This window comes from Theropithecus gelada, unplaced genomic scaffold (assembly GCF_003255815.1).
Source record: "Theropithecus gelada isolate Dixy unplaced genomic scaffold, Tgel_1.0 HiC_scaffold_15883, whole genome shotgun sequence".
Classification (NCBI taxonomy): domain Eukaryota; kingdom Metazoa; phylum Chordata; class Mammalia; order Primates; family Cercopithecidae; genus Theropithecus; species Theropithecus gelada.
This window is the reverse complement of record NW_020257640.1, coordinates 3,124,280-3,147,239: the sequence shown is the minus strand read 5'-3', so window position 1 is coordinate 3,147,239 and position 22,960 is coordinate 3,124,280. Positions and strand designations below refer to the sequence as shown.

Genomic DNA, 22,960 nt, shown 5'->3' with positions numbered 1-22,960 from the left:
AAAATGACCTAGCTAGAGTAGAAGATTTTTACCAGTTAGGGAGGAGAGATTAAATGAGAATGGTTGTATAAAGGCCTTGGATCCCAAGCTGAACAGCTAAGATATTTTCATACAGACGATAATAGGGAACCATTCATGCCACAAAAGAGTACAAGGTACTTTTTTCTATGCCTACAAGGTACTTTTTTCTATGCCTAAGAATCCAATAAATAGTTCTAGTGAATAATTTATTTATTAAATTTATAGTACAGTATTAATAAGTGATATGAAGAAAAGCAAAATAAGGTATTTTAAATTAAGATGATCAAAGTGTATTTTTCTAGACATTGGAGTTAATAACATTTGTGTCCATGAAGGCTATAATACTTGTTCTCTCATTTATCTTACCCACCTCTAGGAATGCCTTGGGAACTACCACTTCAGTCTAGATATCTATAATTTAAAACTTGAGTTCCTACATATTTCTGAATATGTTGTTTCTTAAACTTGTTTTTCTACTACGATTGTATCTTAATTGGCTTCTCTGTTTATTGGGTTTGGTATATATCTCTCTAATGGTATTAGCTTTCCACAAACACTTGGTGATTTTTTGGTTCTGTACCCTCTTTTGTATTTGTGATTTCTGGTTCACTTGGTTGCGAATGCTATTACTCTTTACTCTAGCCTGCCTTACGTGATGGTTAAGGTGGGAAGGAATACAAAGCCAGTTACAGTGTGCCTATAGTTTGCCTCTTTCAGTTTGGGGTTCTCTATTCATCCCTTCTGAGGATTACCCTTAATTCTAAATTTTTGGACCTACTGTCCACAATTGCTGTTTTAGACAGGCTTCGCACTTTCATTTCCTATAGTTGAATCCAGGTGGAGTGGGATTGTGGGACTGTTAGGAGTTAATTACCACAGCTGCTCCCTACCTGATTATCCTGACAGTAATTTGCAGGCCCCTCTCAATTCTTTTATCTATGGTAACTGAACTCGTACCTGAAAATTTCGTTTCTGTTTTTACCTCCACATAGAGCAGTCACTTTCCTACATAGTTTGGGCTGTGGTTTTATGAATTTTTTTTTTTCCTCTCAGTAAATCTAGTCTTAGCACTTTATGTCTTTAAGGATTCCTCAAGATGTCTGGTCCATTGATAACATATGTTCCTATGTTATAGATTGTTTTTAAATATTACAGATTCTTTTGCTTTATGTATTTCTTCCCTAATGTATATCTTCTATAATGTTTTATGAGGTTGGGAGCAGATAGGCTAGTAGGAGTATATATTTACTCTTGCATCATTTAGGCTCAGTCTTACATCTTGATCCAAACTTCTAATTGATGTCCTTTAAAACATGCTTTTTAATACTCTGATAATGGTGTACTGAAATAATGTTGATTATTGCAAGTCAAAAGCAGCCACACAAATTAATATACACTGTTGCATTTGACCATTTATGTATTATCTTACCTAACAGATTAATAAGATTTTATTTCATTAGAAGTTATTGATACTATAAAGTATTTGTTATAGGAAGACAATGTTAAAATCTAGCTTATATTTTATTTAATAAGTTCTGTCTTCTCATTAAATGAATGGTAGGTGGTAAAAGTGTGCCTTCTGTACTAGGTTACTTGTAGAATCTTTTAAATAAAGCAAAATGGTTTCAAGGTAAATTAGCATCTAAGAAATGTATTTTTATTCTACCTATTCTCTCATTAGTGTAGGTTAGCTATTCAAATTGGGTCATTTAGTATGCAAACTCTCACTCATTCTTCAAGGTACAATTCAAATGTTCTTCTCTGGGGTCTTCTAAACTCTCTAAGAATTATTCTCTATTGTACACTGTCATGATGTTTCTAATGTATCATATTAGTTATAGGACTTCTCATATGTTGTAAATATCGCTTTATTGGGTTCCCTTTCACCAAACTCTGAATTCCTACATGTTTTATTCATGTTTATGATGTTAGCATCACAGTTACTTAGTAAATGGATTGTAATAGTTTTAGGAATGGTAAAATGAATACTAAGTCATCATGCTACCAAAGACAAAGGTTTCTGATTTCTGAATTCTAGGTTCCTATTCCAAAGAGTCAGTTCTAGTCATAAATTGTGGGAAATCCTGAGATCCATTTTGCTTTAGATTAAAGAATTTTAGTAAGACATTTCAGTTTGATTTAAAATTTGTTCTTTATTTTTATTTTGTAATAATTACCATTTGAGTTTCTAATTAGTATTCAGTTCTTTGCAACCTTTGAAAATGCCATGTTTAGTTTAAAAAAGAATCCTATTTTTAAAATATATCTCTAACAAAGCCCATTAATTTAGATTTATCATGTTTTTATTCATTTTTTTGAAGGATCAGAGTAACAATGAAATTATGATTGGAGTGATGTCAGGAGGAATTCTGATTTATAAGAACAGGGTACGAATGAATACCTTTCCATGGTAAGAACATCCATTGATACTTTTATGTTTACCACTGTATTATCAAATATAATAATTTATATTAAAGACAGTGGCTGTTGAACTATTTTAATGTTGTCATTTTACTTGTGAGATAAACTTTATACTTTATCCCACTTGGTGAGAACCTACCGGAAGACACCAAAATAGTTTATTTCAAAATTACTTATTAAAAATTATTACTTATGAATTTTTCTTGTATGGAATTTTTTAAAGATGATCAGAGTTTTCCAGTCTTTTTAACAAAGATTTGCCCCCAGGGCAAACTATTTTACCAGCATCTAACCAATGTGGGTTTTATCAGAGTTTAACCAAAGTGGGAGAATGGAAATACCCAATTTAGACCCCTCCTGCTTTCTTATCTCACTTAAGGAGGGGTTGACCTGAGAAGCACCGAAGATTACAGCCAAGAGGCACAGACCACTAAACCACAAAGACCTAATTACAGGATGAAAGAATGATTCCTCCCTATCCTACACCTTACTGCCACGTCAACATGGCTCATAAATAATAACAGGGAATCACAACTAAAATAACTGTAAGGCTCAGATTATTTAGGAGTCCCTTAGGGAAACCCAAAGACAGCAGGGATGTGAAAAACAAAGATGGAGAAAATTATAACCTCTGATACCTACAGAGTGTTTACACAAACATTAAACATAGCCTTATGCCTTGCCAGGTCTACATAAAACTTCACACCAAAGGCATATTTATTTCTTTTACCCAGTATATCATATCCAGCATTTAGCAAAAAAAAGGCGGAAACACAGTTTGAAGAAACAAAGCAAGGAGGAGAACCAGACCCAGATATGGAAGAAATTTTGGAAGTATTATACCAGAACTTTAAAATAACTGTAATTAATATACTAAGGGAAAAGTATATGGAAAAAGTGTGTAATGTACAAGAACAGATGGAAATGTAAGCACAGAGATGGAAACCTTAGGAAACCTTATGAGAAAGAATTAAACAGGAGTGCTGGAAATCAAATGCATTGCAACAGAAATAAAGAATGCCTTTGGTCTTATCAGTAGATTATACATGAGAAAAAAATGAGTGATCTTGAAGATATGTCAATAGAAACTTCAAAAACTGAAAAGTGATGGGAAAAAGGAACTAAAGAACAGTATTTAAGACGTGATGGGAATAAAGAGAGAAAACAGAAGAAATAAATATCCGAAAAAATAATGGCTGATAGTTTCCCAAAATTCATGACAGCCACCGAATCGCAGATCCAGAAAGTTCAGAGAACACCTAGCAGGTTAAATAACCCAAAAACCCACACTTAAACGTATCATAGTCACGCTGCAGATAATCAGAAAATCTTTTAAAAAACAAAGCATAAAAAGCACATTTAACCCAGAGGAACAAGGTAAAAAATATGTTGTATTTCTCTTCAGAAACCATGTAAGCAAGAAGAAACTGGAGTGAAATATTTTGGTTAAAGTGTTGAAAGGAAAAAACCCACCAACCCAGAAGTCTATAGCAAAGTTATCCTTCAGAAGTTTAAGAGAAATAAAGACTTTCACACACACAAACAAAAATTGGTGGAATTTGTTGCCAGTAGACCTGCCTTGTGAGACATGTTAAAAGTTCTTCACAGAAAAGGAAAATAATATAAGACAGGAATCTGGATCTACAGAAAGAAAAGAAAACAGGGAGGGAGCTTCAAAATGGCTGACTAGAGTGACAGAGGCACTGGTGTCTTCCACAAAGAGGACCAAATCAGCAAGTAGATAAACACACAATGAATAGGACATTTAAAAGAGAAGAGAAGAATTCAGCAAGGAAGTGACAGGGAACCTCTGACACACAGGAGAGGGAAGCAAAGTAGCCTGCCTAGCCAGGATCACCTGAGAGCCAGGAGGAATTGCCCATTGCAGGGAAAAGGTAAGCAAGAAATCCTCAATAGTTCACATTTGCACCAAAGATTACTGCAGTCCTACTTACATGAGAGAGCCCCTTGGCCCTCATGGGCCGTGAAACTAGCATAGGGAGCTGCCTGAAGTCCACACCATGGCATTGTTTCAGAGAGGGAGTTTACACTCCCTCTGCACACCCCCTAAGACCCAGGGCAGTTGCAACACAGTGCCATTTTGAGAGCTCAGCCCCCATCAGAATACATCCTGCAGTGAGGCCCAGTAGCTCCTGCATTTCCACATCTCTCAGACCCCACTGACAACCCTCCGTGTCCACACAGAGGGCTGCAAAGTTGCAATACTAACTGCACCCAAGATGTAGCTTAGATCCTCAAAACTGCATCTCTTACATTGTCATTCACCCTGGGAAATGGGCAGTGCGGTATGCCAGGGAGGCTGTACCCATCGTAAAGAGAGATGAAGCATGTGCTCACCATAGCCTCAGAGTTGCCTGCACAGGAACATTACCATTGACAGCAACTCATTGTCCAGCAGCAGGACCACTGTACACCTGCACGTGCCTTCAGGGAGGCTAAGGACTGGCCTACCTGAGCACACCTTCCAGGGACATGGACATTTACATGCCCTGTCCACCATCACCAGTGACAACATCAAGGGCCTGAACACAGGACCATCTCAGCTGCTGGCATCTGTATATGTCATTCAGGAACCTAGAGATTGACCTACCCCACTTAGTACAACTGTGAGGGCCCTCACACAACATCCAAGGGCCTGACGATAGAAGTGCTGCCTTACCCTCAGCCACCATCTCCAGGCACTGTTGGGGTCTAGGCATTGGCTGGCCATACCTGCAGCTACTGACACACACACACACACACACACACCTTTCAGGGGCTCAATAATGGACCTTCTTTGCCTGCCCCTGGCACCTGTGGGCACTTCTCAGGGGCCCAGGGATGGGCCCCTCCACCCTGCCTCTACCACTACTGTCCCCCACATGCACAGCTCAGGACCCCAAGGGGTAGCCCACTGATACTGCTGGCACCATGCATACCACCTGGAGACCCAAGAACTGGCGTGCCCAGCCTGCCATCACCACAGCTGGTGCCCATGAACCAGCCTACTTGGCATTTCCATACCCAGTACAGCTTCACCACAGCCTCTACACCCTAAGCTACTGAGGAACTCACAGACACCTCTGACACTGACTAGAGCCAAATAAATAATGTGAAGACTATGCTACTTCACCCACCCAGAACCAAAGCCAGAGCACCCTACCCAATCCAGCCAACACTATAGGTACATCAGAAGAAAAAATTTGTTCCTATTACAGCCAATTCATAAAATTGGAAGAAGCACCTGTTACACCAGATGTGCAGATATCAACGTAAGGACAGAAGAAATAATGAAATGCCTGAAAAATAAAATAATGATATTTTAAAAATGCAGTGAGATATAAGACAGCTTAACAATACAGAGATATCAAGAAAACAATTCATAATCTGAATGAGAAATTCAGCTGAAATATATTTTTTTAAAAAAGCCAACAGATCTTGGAACTGAGTTCAGTGAATGAAGTAAAAAATACAGTAGAAAGCATCAACAATAGACTAGATTAAGTGGTAAAAATAATTTCTGAACTTGAAGACAGGTCTTTGGAAATAACCTAGTAATTTTTTTCAAAGGATAAAAAAGCCTGAATGACATGGAACTCTGTAAAGCAGCCAAATATTTGAATTTTGAAAATTTCAGAAGAGTTGGGCAAAGGCATAAAAAAAAACTTATTTAGGAAAATACTAGCTGAAAGCTTCCCAACTCTTGCAAGAAGTAGAGACATTAAGATACCAGAAGCTCAAAGAACCCCATAGACATTCAACCCAAAAAGGTCTCCTCCAAGGCACTTTGTAGTCAAATTGTTAAAAATCAAAGACAGAAGTCAAAAAATAGCAAGAGGAAAGGATCAAGTCACACATAATGGAATCCCCATCAGACCAATGGCAGATTGCTCATCAAACACCTTACAGGCCAGGAGGGAATATGGTGATATATTCAAAGTGCAGCTAAACCAATAAAAATGCTGACTGAGGATACATCACCCAAGCAAATCTATCCTTCAAAAATGAAGTAGAAATAAAGTCTTTCTCAGATAGGCAAAAATCGAGAGAATGCATTGCCACTAGATGGATCCTATAAGAAATGCTTAAGGGAGCCCTACATCTGAAAGTGAAAGGATACTATGTACTATGATGAAAATGCACAAAAGTATATAATTCCCTGGCAGAGCAGATAAGATACATCTAGAGTAGATGAGAAAAAGAAAGGAGTCAAAGGTTATTACTCCAAAAAAAAAAAAAAAAAAAAAAAAAAAACCACAGACACACCAAATAATCAAGGGAAACAACAAGAGAGGATGAAAGGAGTAAAGGATGTACAAAACAATCAGAAAATAATTAGCAGAATAACAAGAATAAATCTTTACATATCACTTAACAACATTGAATGTGTATGGTTTAAATTCCAATTAAAACTTAGACACTGGCTGAATGGATGTAAAAAATCAAGACCCAATTCTATGCTACCTACAAGAAACTCGACTTCACCTGTAAAAAAGCACAATAGACTAAATGTAAAGGAAAGGAAAAATCCCATGTAAATGGAAACTAAAAGCATACGGAAGCAGTTATTTTAGACAAAATATACTTTGTAAAAAACCATAAAAAGAGACAAAGAAGGTCAATATCAAATGATAAAGGGATCAATTCAGCAAAAGGATATAACAATTGAAAATATGTACCTAACACTGGAGCACCCAGATATATGAAGTAAATATTGTTAAAGATAGAGAAACAGACTCCAATACAATAGTAGTTGGGGACTTCAGCACACCAGATTCACCATTGGACGGATCATCTAGACAGAAAACAAACATTGGACTTAACCTACACTGTAGACCAAAGGAACCTAATAAACATTTAGAGAACATTTTATCCAACAGCTGCAGAATATGTATTCTTCACCCCAGCACGTGGAATACTCTTCAGGAAAGACCATATGTTAGGCCACAAAACAAGTCTCAAAAAATTTTTAAATACTAATTATATCCATTATCTTCTCAGACCACAATGGAGTAAAACTAGAAATCAATTACAAGGAACTTTGGAAACTGTACAAATACATGGAAATTAAATAACACTCTCCTGAAAGACCATTGGGTCAATTAAGAAATTAAGTCAGAAATAAAAAAATTTATTGAAACAAAAACAGCAACATAACATACTAGAACCTATGAGATACGGGAATAGCATTGCTAAGAGGGCTGTTTATAGCAATAAATGCTTACATCAAAAAAGTAGAAAGAGCTCAAATAAGCAGTTTAATGATGCATCTCAAGGAACTTGAAAAGCCAGAACAAACCAAGCCCCAAATTTAGTAGAAGAAAAAACAATAAAGATCAGAGCAGAACTAAATAAAGTAGAGACTGTAAAAATAATACAAAGGATCAACAAATTGAAGCTTCTATTTTTTGAAGTGATAAAAATCAACTAACAACAAAAAAAGAAAGAATTATCCAGGTGTGGTGGCACATGCCTGTAGTTCTAGGTACTCAGGCAACTGAGGCAGGAGGATCACTTGTGCTCAGAAGTTCCTCCTGGGCGACAGTGTGAGACCTGCCTGAAAAAAAAAGAAAAGACAGAAAAAACTACTGGCCAGTATTCCTAATGAACATAGATGAAAAAATTCCTCAACAAAATACTAGCAAAGCAAATTCAATGATACGCGAAAAAGATACACTTTTCACGTATCTCCATGTGATCAAGCGGAGTTTATTTCCAGGATGCAAGGATTGTTTAACATACAAATACCAGTAAGTGAAATACTTCACATCAACAGATTGAAAACCAAAAACCATACATTCGTCTCAGTAGACACATAAAAAGCATTTGATAAAATTCAACATCCCTTCATGATAAAAACAAAAAATTCAACAAATTAGATAGAGGCGAAACATATCTTGACACAATCAAAGCCATAAATGACAGTTCCACAGCTAACATCATACAGAACAGGTCAAAGCCGAAAACTTTTCTTCTAAGAACTAAAAGAAGACAAGGACGCCCATGCTGACCACTCTTATTCAACATAGTACTAGAAGTCCTAGCCAGAGCAGTCAAAAAAGAGAATAAAATAAAGGCCATCCATATGGGAAAACAGGAAGTCAAATTGTTCCTCTTTGCAGAAAACCTGATCATAAAGAAAAGCCTAAAGACTCCACTAAAAGTCTCTTAGAACTATTAAATGAATTCAGTTAAGTTGCAGGGAACATAATTAATGTACAAAAATCAGTTACATTTCTATATACCAATAATAGCTGGAAAAGAAATCAATAACGCAATCTCATTTACAATACCTACCAAATGTTATACTTAGGAATAAACTTAACCAAGGAGGTGAAATATCTCTACAACAAAAACTACAAAACACTGATGGAAAAAAATTGAAGAGAACAGAAAAAAAAGTAGAAAAACATCTCATACTCATTAATTAGAAAAATTAATATTGTGAAAATGACCACACTACCCAAAGCATTCTACAAATTCAATGCAATGTCTGTCAAAATACCAATGACATTCTTCACAGGCATAGAAAAAGCAATTCTAAAATTCATATGGGTGGGGAGCCAAGTGGCTCACACCTGTAATCCTAGCGCTTTTGGAGGCCAAGGCAGGAGGATTGCTTGAGCCCAGGCGTTTAATACCAGCCTCCGCAACATAGTGAGACCTGTCTCTATAAAAAATATTTTTTAAAATTAGCTGGGCATACTGGCATGTATTTGTAGTCCTACCTACTCTGGAAGCTGAGGTGGGAGGATCACTTGAGCCCAGCTCTTTAAGGTTGCAGTGGGCTATGATCATACCACTGCACTTCAGCCTGGATGGCACAGTGAGACCTTGTCTCTATTAAGAAAAAAAAAAAAAAAAATCATATGGAACCCTAAAAGATCCTGAATAGCCAAAACAATACTAAGTCAAGAGAATAAAGACAGAAGACATCAAATTACCCTGTGAAGCTGCAGTATTCACAACTGCATGGTACTGGTATTAAAATAGACACATACACCCAACAGAACAGAATAGAGAACACAGAAATAAATCCATGTATTTACAGCCAACTGAATTTTGACAACAGCACCTAGAACATATAGTAGGGAACAGACACCCTTTACCATAAATGGTACTGAGAAAACTGGATATCTATTGCAGAAGAATGGAACCAGACCATTATCTCACTATATACAAAAATCATCTCCAAATGGATTAGAGAGTTACATGTAAGACCTGAAACTATAAAACTGCTAAATGAACACAGAGGAAATGCTTCAGAATATTGATCTAGGCAAAGATTTTATGGGTAGGTCTTTAAAAGTACAGGCAACAGAAACGGAAATAATCGAATGGGACTATCAAACTAAAAAGCTTTTACACAGCAAAAGAAACAGTTGACAAGAGTATAGAGACAACCTATAGAATTGGAGAAAATATTTGCAAATTGTACATCCAACAAGGGCCTGGTATCCAGAATAACAAGGAACCCAACAGCAAAAGCCAGCCTAATAATTCATGTTTTAAAATAAACATTTCTCAGAAACAAAGACATGCAAATGGTCAAATTGAAGGTTTGTGGCATCCCTGCATCAGACAACTCTGTTGGTGCCGTTTTTCCACCAGCGTGTGCTCACATTGTGTCTTTGTGTCATATTTCGGTATTTCTCACAATAATTCAAAGTTTTTTATTATATATGTCATGGTGTCAGTGATCTTTGATCTTAGTATTGTAATTGTTTTGGCATGCCACAAACCACACCTACATAAGACAGCAAACTTAAGTGATAGATATTGTATTAATATTGGTTCTTTCTGCCCCACTGACTGGCCGTTCCTGTCTCTCTTCCTCTCCTTGGAAGTCCTTGTTCACTGAGACACAACAATATAGAAATTAGACCAATTAATAACCCTTCAGTGGTCTGTAAGTGATCAAGTGCAAGGAGGAGTTGCACTTTTGTCACTTTCAATCAAAAATTAGAAATGATTAAGTTTAGTGAGGAAGGCGTGTCAAAAACCCAGACAGACCAACAACTAGGCCTCTTGCACCAATTAGCCAAATTGTGAATGCAAAGGAAAAGTTCTTGAAGGAATTGAAAGTACTACTCCATTGAACACCCAAATGATACAAAAGTGAAACAGCCTTATTGTTGATATGAAGAATATTTTAGTGGTGTGGATACATGAAACCAGCCACAACATTCCCGTAAGCTTAATCCGGAGCAAGACTCTAATTCTCTTTAATTATGTGAAGACTGAGAAGAGAGGTGAGAAAGCTGCAGAAGAACAGTTTGAAGCTAGTGCAGGTTGGTTCATGAGGCTTAAGGAAAGAAGCCATCTTCATACATAAAAGTTCAAAGTGAAGCAGCAAGTTACACAGAATATCTAGCTATCTAGCTAAGTGATGAATGGCTACACTAAGCAACAGGTTTTCAGTGTAGATGAAACAGCCTTCTGTTGGAAGAAGATGCCATCTAGGACTATCATAGATGAAGTTAATACCTGGCTTCAATGTTTCAAAAGACTGACTGAGTCTCTTGTTACGGAATAAAGTTGAAGCCAGTGCTCATTTACCATTCTGTAAATGCTAGGTCCTAAATCTACCCTACTTGTGTTCTAGAAATGGAACGTCAAAGCCTGGATGACCACACATCTGTTTACAGCATAGGTTACTGAATATTTTAAGCCCATTGTTAAGTCCTACTGCTTAGAAAAAGATTCCTTTCTGAATATTACTGCCCATTGACAATCAATGCATCTTGCCACCCACGAGCTCTGTTAGAGATAGCAAGGAGGTTCATGTTTGCTGCCACAATATGAATTCTGTAGCTGATGGATCAAGGAGTAGTTTTGACTTTCAAGTCTTTTTTAAGAAACATATTTTGTAAGACTGTAGTGGCCATTGAGGATGATTTCTCTGATGGATCTGGGAAAAGTAGGTTGAAAACCTTTTGGAAATGATTTACCATTCTAGATGCCATTGAGAACAGTCATGGTTCATAGTAGAAGGTCAAAGTAGCAATGTTAACCGGAATTTGGAAGAAATTGATTCCAACCCTCATAGATGACTTTGAGGGGCTTAAGTGGAGGAAGTAACTACAGGTGGGGTGGAAATAGCTAGAGAATTATTATTAGAAGTGGAGTCCGAAGATGAGGTAGGGGATGAATTGCTGCAATCTCATGATAAAACTTGAATAGATGAGGATTTGCTTCTTATGGATGGCAAAGAAAGTGATTTTTTTGAGATGGAATATACTATTGGTGAAGATGCTGTGAGCATTGTTTAAATGACAAAGGATATAGACTATTTCATGATAAAGCAGCAGCTGGGTCAAGAGGATTGACTGTTTTGAAAGAAGTTCTATTGTAGGTAAATGCTATCAAATAGCATTTGGCAATGTGGTCTTGCCACATTGTGGCAAGACCCTCCACCAACAAAAAGATTACAACTCCTGAGGGCTCAGATGATCATTAGAATTTTTTACAAATTACTCTGATTTTTTATTATACCAATTGTTTTCACTATAGTATATTGAACTCTTAATAGACTACAGTATAGTGTAAACATAACTTTTATATCCACTGAGAAATTTAAAAATTGTGTGACTCACTTTATCACAGTATTCGCTTTATTGTGGTAGTCTGAAACTAAGCCCTAAGTATATCTAAAGTTTGGCTGTACCAGTATCCAGAATGAAAGGGGATATCATTACAGACCCTACATACATTAAAAACATAATAAAATAATATTGTGAGCAGATTTGAATGTTTGAATATTGATATGGCTTGTCTCTGTGTCCTGCGCCCCCCCCACCACCACTGCCACTAATCTCACCTTGAATTGTAATCTCCATAATCCCCATGTGTCAAGGGTGGGACCAGGTGGAGGTAATTGAATCATAGGGGCAATTTCCCCCTTTGTGTTCTCCTGATAATGAGTGAGTCTCATGAGATCTGATGGTTTTATAAGCATCTGGCATTTCCCCTGCTTGCACTTCTCCTTCCTGCTGCCTTGTGAATAAAGTACCTTGCTTGCCCTTTGCCTTGTGCTATGAGTGTAAATTTCCTGAGGCCTCCCCAGCCATGCTGAACTGTGAGTCAATTAAACCTCTTTCCCCAATAGATTACCCAGTCTTGGGCATGTCTTTATTAGCAGTGTGAGAATGGACTAATACAAATGTCATTAATAAATTTCACACCGTAGATTAAATGTGCAAATTCCTTGAAAGACAAACTAAAAAATGACCTGAGAAGAAAAGAGACTTGAATCTATCTGTATCAATTAAAGAAGTTGAAATTGTAATTAGAAACCTTTTGAACATTTGAGCTCCAGGCCCCTTGTTGTGAATTCTGTCGAACATTTGAAGTAGAAGTAAGGCCAGTTCTACATAAGCTCTTTTAGACAATAAAGAAGGAACATGTTTTATGTGATTATTACCTTGATGTTAAAACCAGGCTAAGACTTTACAAGGAAAGAAAACTGCAGTTACTCATGAACATAGATGCAAAAATACCTAATAAAAGTTTAGCAGATTCTATTGAGTAATATATAAAAATGACAATTCATCATGTTCAAATGGGGATTATTTTAAGAATGTAAGATTGCTTTAACATCTGAAAGTCAATCAGTATAATTAACCATATTATTATAATAACATAGAAAAAACATTTGAGTATTTCAATAGATGCAGAAAAAGAATTTGACAAAATTGACCATGATAAAAAAATAAAGACATAGCTAACTATAAATAAGAGGCACTTTCCATTTTGATTAAGGGCATCTACAAAAAATCTGCTAATATTGTACAAAATGGTGACAGTCTTAATGCTTTTTATGTAAGATCAGGAAAATATATACTTCGTGTCACTACTTCTCTTCAGCTTTGTACACCAGGTCCTTACCAGTGTTTTAGAAAAGAAAAAGGAAAAAGGAATAAAAGGCAAACAAATGGGGAAGAAAAAAGTATAATGGCTTTCCTTGTAGATAAGAATATACATATAGCGATTGGCTTTATTTTCAGAGATAAAAAGGTGTACCATGCAAGTAGTAAGCATTAAGGAGACTAGAATGAGTATATTCTTATAATATATACAATGGTCTAACTAGTCTAGAAAACTCTTCTGTAGTTTCTTAAAAAGTTGGAAATATATCTACCATATGACCTAGCTGTTTCACTCCTACCTAGTATTTGACCAACAGAAATTAAAGCAAATGTTCATACAAAGACTTGCACACATGTGTTCAAAGTGACTTTATTTGTAATAGCCAAAAACTAGAAACAACTTAAATGTTCGTCATGAAGTGATGGCTATTTCCATCCATGTTGTGGTATATCCATAGAATGGAATGCTCCTCGGCAAAGTGGAGAAAATATTTAGTGAAAAACACAATGCAGATGAATCTCTAAATAATCAAGCAGAGTGACAGAAGACAGATGAAAAATACATACTCTATGCTTCGATTTATATAAATTCTAGAAAATTCCATCTGTAGGGACACAAAGTTGGTCAGTGGTTACGTAGGCGGGATGGGTTGCTGTGTTGGAGTTCTAGAGGAAGATTATAGTGTGGCAGAAGGAATCTTTTGGAAATGATAGATATGTTCACTATCTTGACTGTGATGATGATTTGATAAGTACATACATACGTCACACTTACCAAAGTATATACTTTAAATATGTTCATTTTGCATGTCAGTTATACATAATAAAATGCTTAAAAGGGAAAATGAAAAGATGCATTGGTGGTGTAATGGTGAGCCTAGCTGCCTTCCAAAACCATGTGAAAGTTAATCAGTAAAACAGTATAAAATAGTTATATGATATAAAATAGTTATATAGAATAGTTATATGATCTACTGGAATTGGCATTCCAGTAGAAACAGAAAACTTTGGACAAGTAGCAAAAAAATATTACAGCAGAGATAAATCCAAGTATGTTAGTTATTATCAAAACTGTAAATGTGTTGGATATTCATATTGAAAACATCAAACTGAATTTTTAAATAACTTTATTGATATAATCTACATACCATAAATTTGCCTATTAATGTATACAGTTTAATGGTTTGTGGTATAGTTTCAGGGACAGCATCACCATAATCTAATTTTGAATCATTTATATTACCCCTAAAAGATAACCTTGTAATTATTAGGAGTCATTCCCTGTTCCTTTCTCTGCTTTTTATTTGCCAGAAGTCTTAGACAATCACTAATCACTATCATGTATCTCTATAGATATGCCTATTCTATATATTATATTAATATTGAATGAGATCATGTGCTATGTGGTCTTTTGTGATTGATTTTTTTCATTCATTTTTGAGGTTCATCCACATTGTAGTATGTATCCATTTTACTTTCCCCTTTATTGCTGAATAATTTTCCATTTTATAGTTATACCACATTTATATCACCAGTTTTGTCCGCTTTTGGGCTAGTAAGAATTATGTTGCTCTGAACATTTGTACAAGTTTTGTGTGGGCATATGTTTTCATTTTTCTTGAGTGTATGTATCTAGGAGTGGAATACTTGGGTTTGCTAAACTGTTTTCAAACATGGCTGCATCATTTTACGTTCCCACCAGCATTGCATGTGGGTTTAATTTCTCCAAATTCTCACCAGCACTTGTTATCTGTATTTTTTATTATAACCATTCTTGTGGGTGTAAAGTAGTATCTCATTGTAGTTTTGCATTCCCCTGCTGGCTAATGATAATGAGTGTCTTTTCAAGTACTTATTATTGTTTCATATATTTTGGATCATTCAAACTGAATTTTTAAAAATCAGTCTGAGCCATATGCAGTGGCATACACCTGTAGTCCCAGCTACTCAGGAGGCTGAGGCAGGAGGATCACTTGAGCCTAGGAGTTTGAGGCCAGGCTGGGCAACATAGTGAAACTGTGTCTGTAATAGGATACATTTTAAGATGACAAAGGCAAACCTTAAACTGAAATGTAAAGTCAGTGTAAAAACTCTGATGTCATGTGAAAAATGCGTAGTATGTCTAATGATTTATTAACTACTAGAAGGGATTGTTCCAGTTAAAAAAAAATCAATGTTTATACTGTTTACAAGAGACATACCTAAAATGTTATACAAAATGACAGAAACATTGAAAAAAATAAACCAGGCATATAGTAGCCAAAAGAAAACGGTTATAGCTATATTACTGCTATATAAAATAGATACTGTTTGAAAGATTTTTAATTTGTACATTGGTAAATTTCTGAAAAAAACTTTGTAGAAAATACAAGTCACACAAAATACATTTATAAGAAAATAAAAGTTATACAAAATATATATTGTACAACAGAGAACATTCAGTGAAAAGATTTTTGTTCATTGATTGATACCTTCCTGGGAATTTTTGAAATTAAGGTGATTTGAAACGACCTAGATTTCCTTTCTCTTGATCATTTAGAAATGAACAGTGTTTTTTGTTGTCTAACTTCTGAAATATCAGTATGTCTTCATAGGATTTTTTGAATTGAGGCACCTGCCTTTTGTTCCCATAAATACAGTAAATTTTTATTTTTTATTTTTTATTTTTTTTTTTGCTTCTGGAAATAATGCCCTCTGTCTATGACAGAATCTCTATGACAGAATATTTTTCCCATGTTGTTATATCCCTGTCAAGTGAAAGCTCAGTATCCAAAAGTAAAATACAAAATTTTCAAATCAGAAGCCTAAACAAATCTCTTCTTCCCTACTCCGAACATGCATGCTTGAAGTTCACTCATGCATTTGCCTCTTCAAGTGATTAAAGTGTGAGAAGTTTATTCTTTGAGAATGCTGAGAGCTTCTTGGATAGATAGGGCCATAAGCCATGAAGATTCAGACTTAGAATTATCATGAATATATTTACTTAGAAGATTGAGACAGGATCCTGAAGGATATTTTGCTCAGTAAGATCAAATCTCTTTAGTCTTACTACCTCTATGTCTTAAAGTTTAAAAAGACTGTGTTTACTGTGTTACTTATTATATGGTTTGAATGAGGTAAAATGACTTGGCTTATACTGATTGTACTAATAAGGCTTTGGGAACTCTTATGGCATTATGTGGGTTGCGTTTAAGAAGAAAGGTGGTGTAGAAAGGTAACTTTTTAAAATTTAATGCTTTTTAAAATTAAAAGTGTTTTTAGGGTTGTTGCATAAAATAATTAAATCTTACATTTTTCCAAGGCTTGCTTATAAATTTGCAGAGAGTAAACAACTAAGTTAGTGATATTTTTTGAAATTTTAATTTGTGACATCCGTTTTTAAGTGTTTCTGTAGATACAAAATTTTCCTCAGTTGAACACAAATACTAATTTTTTCCACGAAGCACCAAAAACTTTCAATTCTTTATGTACTATGTGTATGTATATATGATAAAATGTTTAGGTATTACTAAATATACATGTAAAATATTTTTTGTAATTTGTTAATATTTTTATCATTATGCAATACTTTGAATAATTTATTCTCTTTTGTCCAGGTTGAAGATTGTAAAAATTTCTTTTAAGTGCAAACAGTTTTTTATTCAACTTAGAAAAGAATTGGTGAGTACTGATTTAATAATTATTGATGTAAATGAAGCCTTTTAAGAAATACCCATTCATGACAGAAGTTTTCTATTAGTACAAGTGAAAGTGCAATTAATACTATGGATAACTGCCTGCTGAGGTAATGAATTCACTTGTTATAACAAAATGTACTTGTTTTTCCAGTGTGTATGTGGTTCTCATTTAAAGTTCTTCTAGATACTCCTCTTGCTGTTTCTCGAGCTTAGAAACTGATTTCTCACACATGATGTTCATTGAAAACCTCGGGGTCCCTGTATGGAGGGCAGCAAATGAGCATTTCATATATCCCTTTTCCCCTACTAAATCTCTAGTACTTCCTTTCGTATATAAGTTCATTTCGTTTTAGGGGAGCTGAGTATTACAAGTTCATGAACTTATAACACGTTGCCTCCCTTTGTTGGAGTGGTAATGGCTTTATATATTAAAAATAACAAATTGGGTTGTCATGGAAAGTATGGTGTTGCAAATAATTTCATCTTGTAAATGATTTTATGTGTTTCATTAAATCAAACTAACCTTATCCTTTGATTTACATTATTTCTTAGAAATCTGAGAAATCTTGGCAGATTAGTGCAGATTTCAAGATGGTTGTATGTGTATGTGTGTAAAATGTATTTGAAACCTTAAAAATGTCTTTGGGGCTGTCCACAGTGGCTCAATCCTATAATCCCAGCACTTTGAGAGGCTGAGGTGGGAGGATCACTTGAGACCAGAAGTTTCAGACCAGTCTTGGCAACTTAGTGAGACACTGTCTCTACAAAAAAAAAAAAAAAAGGAAAAAAAAATTAGCCAGGTGTGATGATGTGTGCCTCTAGTCCCAGCTACTCAGGAGGCTGAGGTGGGAGGATCTCTGGAGCCCAGGAATTCAAGGCTGCAATGAGCTATCATCACACCACTGTACTCTAGTCTGGATAACATAGGGAGGCCCTGTCTCCAAAAACAAACAAACAAAAAAAGCTTTTGGCTACAGTGATGGCTTCTACCTGTTATCTCAGCTGCTTGGAAGGCTGAGGTGGGAGGATAGGTTGAGCCCAGGAGTTCAAGGCTGCAATGAGCAATGGTTGTGCTACTGTACTGCAGCATGGGCAACAGAGCAGGACACTACTGCCTCTTGAAAAATAAAGAAAGTCTTTGAATCAGCTCTGTTGTGTTGATCTACTAAGTGATTATAAACTGTGGTTTATCATTTATGTTCATAAAATATAAAGGGATTTTTTTCAAGAGAATTTTTATTGAAATAAAATATAATACCGAAAATGTGCATATTTTAAGTACACAACTTGATGAAGTGAACATATCCATATCAGCACCTCCAAGATATGTAGGATATGTACCTCCTTCTAATATGTAGAACTTTACCAGCACCCCAGATGCTTGAAATGTTGCTGCTGGAGCTGATGCCCACTTCCAGTCATTAAGCCTCCTGGAAGGTAAACATTACTCTCATTTGTATGACCATGGATTAATTTGCTTATATTTGAACTTTAAAAAATGAAATTATGCAGTTGTTGTCTTTACTGTCTGCCTTCTTTCCCTTAACATTTTTTGTGAGATTCATCCATGTTGTTGCATATAACATTAGTTCGTTTCACTTATGTATGGTATTCCTCTGAATGACTATGCCATAAATTATTAATTCATTCTGCTGTTAATGGACAGCTTTGCCATTTCCAGGTTGGGGATATTATGACTAATGCTGCTAATGGAAATTCTTTTACATGTTTTAAAATTTAGCTGATTAAAATATAATACTGTTATCTGGAAACCAGAGGGCAAATATTTTACTTTAAGTAATCGTAGATGGCACTGTAGAAGTCAACTTTTCTAATTTAACTTCTAATAATATCCCATCATAATATTGTTATTAATAATAGTTATAATATCCAGGCTTTATTGAGAACTTACTACGTGCCTGGTAAAAGACCGGTCATTTTCATATCACTGAATCCTCACACTCATTTTCTGAAGTAGTGTACCAGTTAAAAGTGTGTTTACCAATAAGTGATAACAGCAACAATATCTAACTGACAATTGATTAAAGACAGTATACAGGGATCCTTTTGTAGTTCATAAGCATGATGATTAGATTTTCATGCTATTTGGTAAGATATGCCTTCCTCAGACTTTGTTACAGCATAGGCACATTACAACCTGTCTGATAGGAGAAAAGAAAGTAAAGATGGTATACAGGCCAGGCACGGTGGCTCACGCCTGTAATCCCAGCACTGTGGGAGGCTAAGGTGGGTGGGTTGCTTGAGGCCAGGAGTTCAAGACCAGCCTGGCCAATATGGCGAAACCCCATCTCTACTAAAATACAAAAAAATAGTTGGATGTGGTGGCACACACCTGTATTTGCCGTTGCTTGGGAGGCTAAGGCACAAGAATCTCTTGATGAAGGTTGCAGTGAGCCTATATCGCGCCATTGCACTCCAGCCTGGACAACAGAGCAAGACTCCATCCCAGGAGGTGAAGGTTGCAGTGAGCCTATATCGCGCCACTGCACTCCAGCCTGGACAACAGAGCAAGACTCCATCTCAAAAAAAAAAAAAAAAAAAGACAGTATACAGGCATACTCTGCAAAAGATGGCCTTGTTAATGTCGTCTTTCTAAAACATCTCTTTGTTTTTAAATACCCAAACTTCATACAATATACTTATCTCTCAGTACAACTTTTTTTGTGTATTGTTTAGAAATTGGGCTGGAAAAATTTTTGTTACATTTCAAATATAATGATAGAATATGGAAATTACTTACAGACTTTTTGAAAAGTATACCAAGTGTCAAAATGCGTGAATATATATGCATCTTAGATGCTGATAGTGAGAAGCATTAGTGCATCACAGTAGCTGAGACATTTTCTCTTACTTTGCATAATGTTTATGGCATATGGCAAAACATATAAACTATATATGTTAGTACAAACAAAACAACTATTAACCATAAGTAAGACTTAATTTTCTGGTAATCAAGAAGTGATGTTTTAAGCATGTTTCCTTCTGATATGATAGTTTAATACTTTATACATGGGCATTTTATTATGTATTAGTCATGGGAAATATCTTAATGAACTTTTGATGGGCAAGGATTTCTTTAACCGGACATAGAAGGAAACCTTCATACCCTTAAAAGATTGATGATTTGGACTGTGTTAAGATTAATAACTCTCTTCATCAAAAGATATCACTAAGAGAGTGAAACAGTATAGAACATTATGTAATACACACAGAATCCTTGGTTTTATATGCATCCTGATAGAAATATATGCCAGTGAATTGAATAGACAGTTCACAATTGAGGATATCCACGTGGCCATTAACATTGAACCTCAGTAATTATAAAGGAGGTTCAAAGTATAACCAAAATATGCTACCTCTACATACACAACAGAACAGTAAGGGGAAAGAAATTGATAAACCAGTAGTTTGTGAATATATGGCACATATGCTACTGGTGGGAGGGAGTGTATATTGATCTACCCATTTTGGAAAACTGTTGGGCATTATCTACCAAAGCTGAGCATATGCGTACATCAGATGACCCAGCAACAAAAATGTGCATATGTGTACACCAGAGAACATACAGAAATATGCATGGCTGCATTCTTCTTATATCCCCAAACTAGAAATATCAAATGTCTGTGAACAGTAAAGTGGATAAGTTAACTATTAAATTCATTATAATAGAGTACTGTGGAAATGAGCGAATTGCTGCTTCACAAACTTTGAATTTATATCAGAAACATAATGCTGAACAAAAGCCAGACCTAAAGACACATATGTGTGATTCCATGTATGTACAATAAAGTTCAAAAACAAGCATGACTATTCTATGGTGATAAAGGCAGAAGAGTGATTAACTTTGGGAAGGTAATCTGGTAGAAAGGGGAGATAAAGGATACTTCTGCGGTGGTAATGATCCATTTCTGGAACTGGGTAAAGGTTAAATGGTTGCATTTATTGTGTGAAAATCAGAGCTGTGCAATTATGGGATGTGAATGTTGCTATATATGGTTTACTTTAATGACATTATTTATTTAGAAATCTGTACCAGTGTTCAAGAAAATGGAAAATTATTTTAGTACTAATTTTAAAATTTGAATTATGTAATAGTGTTCAGAGCTGCTGAATGTTCTTATTTACAATCTCGACAGATATTTTAAATTAGGGATATTGTTAAAAGTTGTGATGATGTATTTTAACATTTAATTTATGGCCTAGAATTATATTTTGAAACAGAGTCATAGCTAATGTTGAAAACAGATACATATTAAAAGTTTGAGCTCATTTCTAACTATGATCTAAGGTAAAAGTTCCTAAGAGTTGTAATATGAATGAACAAGGCCAGCACGGGAGCTCATGATGTAATTCCAGCACTTTGTGAGGCCAAGGCAGGTAGATCACTTGAGGTCAGGAGTTCAAGACCAGCCTGGCCACCATGGTGAAACCCCGTCTCTACTAAACATAGAAAAAGTTAGCTGGGTTTGGTGGTGCATGCCTTTAATTCCTGCTACTCGGGACCCTGAGGCTCAAGAGTCACTTGAACCCATGAGGCGGAGGTTGCAGTGAGCCAAGATTGCACCACTGCACTCTAGCCTGGGTGACAGAGTAAGACTCTGTCTCAAAAAAAAAAAAAAAAAGACTGAATTAGGTCCAGATTTTGCAGGCTTTTCCGTATACTTCATTGCCTTTTTATTGGATAAGCAAAAAACCCTAGATAAAAGATCCTGTAGATTCTATCTATATCATTAACAAGTTCGTGTTTAGAAGGCTAGAATAATTTATCTGTCAAAAGTAAATTAAATGGAGCATTAGATCCTGACATTTTTTTGGTATTCTCTGCATTTTGTCATTTATTACAGCATGAATCTAGAGAAACATTATTGGGATTTAATATGGTGAATTACAGAGCATGTAAAAATTTGTGGAAAGCATGTGTAGAACATCACACATTCTTCCGTTTGGACAGACCACTTCCACCTCAAAAGAATTTTTTTGCACATTATTTTACATTAGGTTCAAAATTCCGGTACTGGTAAGTATTGCTTCTGTGTTAAGGCTTTATTGTTGGGGTTTTTTCCTTTCTTGAAAATAAAGATGTAGTTTATGGAACCGTACAGCCTCTGTTACACATACTTAACTGAGTCAAAATTCGCATGGATTGCAACCTCTGTATCAGTATCATTAAAAAGTTCTATCGGTTCTTGTGATATACTGCAGGCTTGAGAAGCCACTTCTGTTTTCTGTATTTCCTGGTCATTATTTTCTGGAGTAAATTAACTACATTTACTTATTTACAATCAAGACAGATGACATAATTTCTATTGTGTCTTTATTAGATATTTACTTAAAAACTTTTCTTTGTTCTAAGACACCCAAGATATCTTCTGCTTAAAACTATATAATTATTGGTTTTTTAATTTAGAATTTAATATATTTTTGGGTTGTCAAACCCTTTATTGTAAAGAGTTTAAAATAGTCACGAGGCAAAATCAGATTTAGTCATTGAACAGTAACCCCAGGTTCCGTTTCCTAAAATTGTTTTATTCTTGATAGCTTTTATTTTTTCTGAAGGCAACAGATCTTTGGGGAATAACTAAATCTGAAGAAGCTCTGATTAGTTTTACCTATGGAATTTTTACAAGGCCCAAGAAAGCTAGTTTTTAAGTGGAACCTGGTAAGAATCATGTAGAAAGTTACTCATTATCTTTTAGTAAAGCAAGTATTATTCATTCTTGTTGGTTTATGCTTCACAAAATAAGATTTTTCATCTTCGATAAATAAAACCCTTGTCCAGTCGCAGTGGCTCACACCTGTAATCCCAGCACCTTGGGAGGCCGAGACAGGCGGATTACCAGAGGTCAGGAGTTCAAGACCAGCCTGGCCAACATGGTGAAACCCCGTCTCTACCAAAAACAAAAAAAAATTAGCCGGGCATGGTGGCGGGCACTTGTAATCCCAGCTACTTGG

At 35.6% G+C, this 22,960-nt stretch overlaps 1 protein-coding gene and 1 non-coding gene across 3 annotated transcripts in view; both read left to right on the top strand.

Moving 5' to 3' along the window:
* LOC112617128 (tyrosine-protein phosphatase non-receptor type 4) overlaps positions 1–22,960 on the top strand; it is a 223,098-nt gene that overhangs the window by 143,716 nt on the left and 56,422 nt on the right. For both annotated transcript variants that reach the window (XM_025373857.1, XM_025373856.1), the window contains 3 exons: positions 2,343–2,431; positions 16,907–16,970; positions 21,853–22,025. In XM_025373857.1, the coding sequence (XP_025229642.1) occupies positions 2,343–2,431; positions 16,907–16,970; positions 21,853–22,025 (326 nt within the window). The remainder of the gene's footprint in view (positions 1–2,342; positions 2,432–16,906; positions 16,971–21,852; positions 22,026–22,960) is intronic.
* LOC112617141 lies at positions 19,049–19,155 on the top strand. The gene has a single exon (XR_003117857.1). It is a non-coding gene; the product is annotated as a small nucleolar RNA U13 (small nucleolar RNA).